At 69.3% G+C, this 6337-nt stretch overlaps 1 protein-coding gene across 1 annotated transcript; it reads left to right on the top strand.

The window, feature by feature from the left end:
- Positions 1-820: 820 nt before the first annotated feature.
- PHOX2A (paired like homeobox 2A) lies at positions 821-6097 on the top strand. Its single transcript, XM_057421183.1, has 3 exons — positions 821-1238; positions 4526-4713; positions 5738-6097. The coding sequence occupies exons 1-3, from the start codon at positions 1028-1030 to the stop codon at positions 6095-6097; spliced, it is 759 nt and encodes a 252-aa protein (XP_057277166.1). The 5' UTR covers positions 821-1027.
- Positions 6098-6337: the final 240 nt, after the last annotated feature.

Raw genomic sequence — 6337 nt, 5'->3', positions numbered from 1 at the left:
GGTCCTTTCGAGCCTCTTTAGTGCGAGTGTTTGTCTGGAGAATGGCCCCAAATCCCACCAAATCCAACTAAATCCCCCCCCCCCCCCCCCCCCCCCGCGGTGCTGCTGGAGGGGCCTGGCAAAGGCCTGGGCCTCAAGGATGGGGGAGAGCTCTGGAATTCATCCAGGGGGATTGGGAATGGGATGGGGATGGGATGGAATGTGGTAACATGGGGAAGGGGATGTGATGGAGGTGATGGCGAGGGTGAGGAGGGGGACAGGGATGGGATGAGAATGAGGATGAAAATGAAATGGTGTTGAGGATGAGGATGGGATGGGGATGAGGGTGGGAATGAGATGAGAATGGGAATGGGGATAAAGATGAGGATGGGTTGGGGATGGGATGAGGATGGGGATGAGGATGAAGATGAGGATAAAAATGGAGATAGTGATGGGGATAGGGAGGAAGATTAGGATGGAACGGAAATGGGGATGAGGATAAGGATTAGGATGAGGATGAGGACAGGGATGGGGAGGGGATGAAAATGGGATGGTGTTGAAGATGAGGATGAGGGTAAGGACGGGGATAGAGATGGGGATGGGGAGGACGAAGTTGGAATGGGGATGGGGATGGGGATAGGGATGGGATGGGGATGTGAATGAGGACAAGGATGGCGCCGAGGCTGGATTCGGGTGCGACGCCCCCGGGGCGCTGTTCCGAGGGGGTGCGGAGGGGGGTGACGGGTCCAGCTCCCAGCGGGGCCGGCCGGGGGGTGCCGGGTCCCCACCAAGGGTTAACACCGGGACGGGGCGGGGGGGGGCGGCTCCTCCCGCCGCTGCCGCCGGCCCCGGGAGATATTGTCATGCAAAACCCGGGCGAGCGGCGAGCGCCGCTTTGTGCGCTGCCCCCCCGCCGCCGCCGCTATATCTACGGGCCGAGGCGGACCGGGGCGGGCCGGGGCGGCCGATGGAGGGGGCGGGCCGGGGGCCGGCGGGCCGGAGGCGGCGGTGACGGGCGGCCGGGAGCCGAGCCCGCTCCGTGCTCGCCATGGACTACTCCTACCTCAACTCCTACGATTCCTGCGTGGCCGCGATGGAGGCGTCCGCGTACGAGTTCAGCCCCTGCAGCCAGGCCGGCTCCTTCCAGTACGGACCCGTCCGAGGAGGGTTCGGCCCCGCCGCCGCCTGCGCCCCGCTCGGCCCCGGGAGCTGCGCCCTGGGAGCGCTGCGGGACCCGCAACCCGCTCCCTACCCCGCAGGTAACGGGCACCGGGGAACGGGGCGTCGGGCGTGGGGCTTAGGGACCCCCGCGGGCCGGTTCCACCCTTAACGTCGCTCCCCGGGGCCGCTGGTGCCCGGTTCTGTCCGTGCTCGGTGCCGTCGGGGACGGTGTCGGCGGTTCCCGGCGCCGCCGGTGCTCGGTGTCGGGTCTGTGCTGCCAGGGCCCGGTGCTGCCCGTTCCCCCCGTGCCGTTGCTTCTCGGGGCCGTCAGCGCTCGGTGCTGTCGGTTCCCGGAGCCGCCGGTGCCGGTACAGGCGGAGTTCGATGCCGTCGGTGCCCGGAGCCGTCAGTGTCCGGTACTGCCGGTTCCCGGAGCCGCTGGTGCCGGTACTGGCAGAGCTCGATGCTGTCGGTGCCGGTACCGTCGTTTTCCGGGTCTGTTCGTGCTCGATACTGCCGGCTCCCGGGGCCGCCGGTGCTCGATGCCTTTGGCGCTCGATGCCGTCAGGACTCGGTGCCATCGGTTCCCGGAGCCGTTGGTGCCCGGTACTGTCAGTGCTCGATGCCGTCGATGTCGGTGCAGTCGGTTCCCGGAGCCGCCGGTGCTGGTACAGGCAGAGCTCGATGCTGTCGGTGCCAAATGCGGTCGGTTCCCGGCGCTGGCAGTGCCCGGTACTGCCCTTCCCGGGGCCACCGGTGCCCGATGCCGTCAGTGCCGGGTACTGCCGGTCTCCGGAGCCGTTGGTACCCGTTACTGCCGCTGCTCGATGCCGTCGGTGCCGGTACCATCGGTTCCCGGAGCCGTTGATGCCCGGTACCGTCCGTGCTCGGTGCCGCCAGTGCTGCAGGTTCCCGGGGCCACTCGTGCTCGATGCAGTCGGTTTCCGGTACCGTCAGGGAGCGGAGCCACCGGTTCCCGGTACCGCCGGTGCCCGGCACTGGCGAAGCTCGATGCCGCCTGTACCCGGTCCTGCCGGTTCCCAGAGCCGTTGGTGGCCGGTGCTGCCGGTTCCCAGAGCCCCCGGTGCTCGATGCCATCGCTTTACCTTGCTGTCCGTGCCCGGTCCTGCCGGTTCCCGGAGCCGTTGGTACCCGGTACGATCAGTGCTCGATGCCATTGTCGGCTCCCGGGGCCGCCGGGGCCGGTACAGGCGGAGCTCGGTGCTGTCGGTGCCGGTACCGCCGGTTCCCGGCACTGTCGGAACTTGGTGCTGTCGGTGCCTGGTACCGCTGGTTACCGGATCCGTCGGTACCCGGTACTGTCCGTGCTCGATGCCGTCGGTGCCGATACTGTCAGTCCCCAGTGCCGCTGGTACGCGGGACTTTGGGTGCACGCTGCCTCCCGTGTCCGGTACCGTCGGTTCCTGGTACCGCCGATTCCCGGCGCTGTCAGGGCTCGATGCCACCGGTAACCCCCGGTTCTCGGTGCCATCCATCCCGGCAGCGCCGCTTCCCGGAGCCGCCTGGGAGCGGATCCCCCGCAGCCTCCGGACCCGGCCCTTTCCCACAGCGCGGGGCCGGGGGTCCCGGTAGCGGCGGCTGCTGGGGAACGGTTCCGGGGGTTCTCTGCCGCCGCACCCCCCGCCCCGCTCCGCTTTCGTTGCCGCCGCGGACGCTGCCCGCGGATGCGCCGACAACGAAGGAGCCGCGGGGCGGGACCGGCCGCGTCCCCCGGCCCCTGCCCCGGTCCCGGTCCCGGTCCCTGCCCCGCACCGCGCCAGGGGCCCCGCGTCCCCCCGAGGAGGGGGCGGCGGCAACGAACGAAAGGGACCGGGGGAAGCGGCCGAGCCCCGCCGCTGCCCTGCGCGGTGCATCCCTGCGCGGTGCATCCCTGCCCGGTGCATCCCGTCCCGGTGCATCCCTGCGCGGTGCATCCCGTCCCGGTGCATCCCTGCCCGGTGCATCCCTGCCCGGTGCATCCCGTCCCGGTGCATCCCGTCCCGGTGCATCCCTGCCTGGTGCATCCCGTCCCGGTGCATCCCTGCCTGGTGCATCCCGTCCCGGTGCATCCCTGCCCGGTGCATCCCTGCCCGGTGCATCCCGTCCCCGTGCATCCCGTCCTGGTGTCCATCTCGTTCCCGTGCATCCTGCCCGGTTCATCCCTTCTCAGTTCGCCCCTTCCCGCTACATCCCGTCCCGATTGATCCCTGCCTGGTTCATCCCTTCCCGGTGTGTTCTGTCCGGTGCATCCTGTTCCAGTGCATCCCTGCACGTTCCATCCCTTCCCGGTTCATCCCTGCCCGGTTCAACCCTTCCCGGTGTGTCCTGCCCCGTTCACCCCTGCCTGGGTTATCCCTGCTCGCTTCAGCCCTTCCCGGTGTATCCCGTCCCGATTAATCCTTTCCCGGTTCATCCCTTCCCACTGTGTTCTGCCTGTTTCATCCCGTCCCAGTTCGTCCCATCCCGGTGCGTCCCCGTTCCCACATCCTGCCCTGTGCATCCTGTTCCAGTGCATTCCATCCTAGCTCATCCCTGCCGGGTTTATCCCTTCCCGGTGCCTCCCTTCCCGGCGTGTCTGTGCCCTGTTTCCCCCTTCCCAGTTCATCCTGCCCGGTTCATCCCATCCCGGTGCATCCCTGCTCCCCACAACCTGCCCGGTGCACCCCATCCGGGTGCATCCCTGCTCCCCACACCCCGCCCGGTGCACCCCATCCCATCCCTGGGTGCATCATCCCTGCTCCCCACACCCCGCTCCCCACACCCCGCCCGGTGCACCCCATCCCGGTGCATCCCTGCTCCCCACACCCCGCCCGGTGCACCCCATCCCGGTGCATCCCTGCTCCCCACACCCCGCCCGGTGCACCCCATCCCGGTGCATCCCTGCTCCCCACACCCCGCCCGGTGCACCCCATCCCGGTGCATCCCTGCTCCCCACACCCCGCCCGGTGCACCCCATCCCGGTGCATCCCTGCTCCCCACTCCCGGTGCATCCCTGCTCCCCACACCCCGCCCGGTGCACCCCATCCCGGTGCATCCCTCTCCCCCCACCCCGCCCGGTGCACCCCATCCCGGTGCATCCCTGCTCCCCACACCCCGCCCGGTGCACCCCATCCTGGTGCATCCCTGCTCCCCACAACCCGCCCGGTGCACCCCATCCCGGTGCATCCCTGCTCCCCACACCCCGCCCGGTGCACCCCATCCCGGTGCATCCCTGCTCCCCACAACCCGCCCGGTTCATCCCATCCTGATCCATCCTGCCCGGTTCATCCCATCCCGGCGCATCGCTCCCTGCTCTCTCATCCTGCCCACTGCCTCTGCCCACCCAGCCCAGCGAGCCCCGGTGCCGGTCCCGGTGCCGGTCCCGCTGACCCCCCTCTCCCCGCAGTCCCCTACAAGTTCTTCTCGGAGGCGCAGGGCCTGAACGAGAAGCGGAAGCAGCGCCGGATCCGCACCACCTTCACCAGCTCCCAGCTCAAGGAGCTCGAGCGCGTCTTCGCCGAGACCCATTACCCCGACATCTACACCCGCGAGGAGCTGGCGCTCAAGATCGACCTCACCGAGGCCCGGGTGCAGGTGAGGGGCAGCGGGGGGGCCCGGGGGGGACAAGGTCCTGCCGCGAGGCCGGGCAGGGGCGCCTCAGTGCTGGGTGGTTGCGCACAAACCTGCAGTGGCTGCGCCTAAACCTGGGGGTGCAGCTCAGCGTTGGGTGGCTGCACCTGGACTTGGCTCCTTGCACCTCAGCGTTGGGTTGATCGCACCTCATCATTGGGTGGCTGCACCTCGGCTTTGGGTGGCTGCATCCCAACCTTGGGTATCTGCATCCCAGCCTTGGGTATCTGCATCCCAGCCTTGGGTATCTGCATCCCAGCCTTGGGTGGCCGCATCCCAACCTTGGGTATCTGCATCCCAGCCTTGGGTGGCTGCACCTTGGCTTTGGGTGGTTGCACCCCAGCCTTTGGTGGCCGCATCCCAACCTTGGGTGGCCTCATCCCAACCTTGGGTGGCCTCATCCCAACCTTGGGTGGCTGCATCCCAACCTGGGCTGGGTACATCCCAACCTTGGGTGTTTGCATTCTAACTTTGGGTCGCTGCATCCCAACCTTGGGTGACTGCATCCCAACCTTGGGTATCTGCATCCCAGCCTTGGGTGGCCGCATCCCAACCTTGGCTGGGTGCATCCCAACCTTGGGTGTTTGCATTCTAACTTTGGGTGACTGCATCCCAACCTCGGGTGGCCGCATCCCAACCTTGGGTGTTTGCCTTCTAACTTCGGGTGGCTGCACCTCAGCTTTGGGTGGCTGCGCCCTGATCCTGGCTTTTCACGGGCTGGTTTGGGCTGGAAAGGACCCAGAGCTCCCCCAGCCCCCGGACACCTCGCACCCCACCGGCCCACCCAGGGCCCCCTCCAACGTGCCCTTGCCTGATCTCACCTCCCCCTTGGGGGCTGCTCCCGAGCCCCGGGACCCTCCCGCGAGGAGCCCGCGGGCTCCGCTGCTCCCGGGGGCGGCGCTGGGGGCTCGTCCTGCCCCGCTCTTCCCCCCGGGGGGGGCTCGGGGCTCAGGCCCCGGCTCTGCCCCACGGCCCCCCCCGTCCCCAGGTGTGGTTCCAGAACCGCCGCGCCAAGTTCCGCAAGCAGGAGCGGGCGGCGAGCGCCAAGGGCGGCGGCGGCGGCGGCGCGGGGGGGAAGAAGCCGGAGCCGCGCTCGCCCTCCGAGGACGAGGACTCCAAGGAGTCCACGAGCAGCCCCGCTCCCGACAGCACCGCGTCCCTGCCCGCGCCCGCCAGCCCCGGCCCCGCGCCCGCCCCGCACGGCCTCAAGGCTCCGGCGTGGGCCGCGGCGGGCGCGGAGCTGCTCAAGGGCTGGCAGCAGCCCCCGGAGCCCGCACCCGGGCCCTTCTCCGGCGTCCTCGGCTCCTTCCATCGGAAGCCGAGCGGGCTCAAGGCCAACCTCTTCTGATGGGGCCCCGGAGCGCCCCCTCCCGCGTCCCACGGGACCCCCCCCCCCTTCCCCGGGGGGAGGAAGCACTTTAGGGGTGGGGAAGGGGGGGCACAGGGTGCTGAGCGGGTTCCCCCCCGCCTGGCAATGGGGTGATGCTCACCGGGAGTACCGGGGGTGATGCCAACGGGAGCGGAGGCACCGGGAGCAGCCACTGCCCCCCCCCCCATGTGCCAAATCTCCCCCTGGATGGGGCTGGAG

The sequence above is a fragment of the Pezoporus wallicus genome, unplaced genomic scaffold, assembly GCF_028554395.1.
Source record: "Pezoporus wallicus isolate ANWC-B61680 ecotype Strahan unplaced genomic scaffold, APGP_CSIRO_Pwel_v1 contig_8372, whole genome shotgun sequence".
NCBI lineage: Eukaryota > Metazoa > Chordata > Aves > Psittaciformes > Psittacidae > Pezoporus > Pezoporus wallicus.
This window is presented reverse-complemented; position numbering and strand designations above follow the sequence as displayed.

Bases quoted from the DNA above. Each gene is read 5' to 3' on its own strand.
- PHOX2A (XM_057421183.1), top strand. From the start codon at position 1,028: ATGGACTACTCCTACCTCAACTCCTACGATTCCTGCGTGGCCGCGATG. The intron at 1,239-4,525 runs GTAACGGGCACC...CTCTCCCCGCAG, and splicing joins ACCCGCTCCCTACCCCGCAG to TCCCCTACAAGTTCTTCTCG. The intron at 4,714-5,737 runs GTGAGGGGCAGC...CCCCGTCCCCAG, and splicing joins TCACCGAGGCCCGGGTGCAG to GTGTGGTTCCAGAACCGCCG.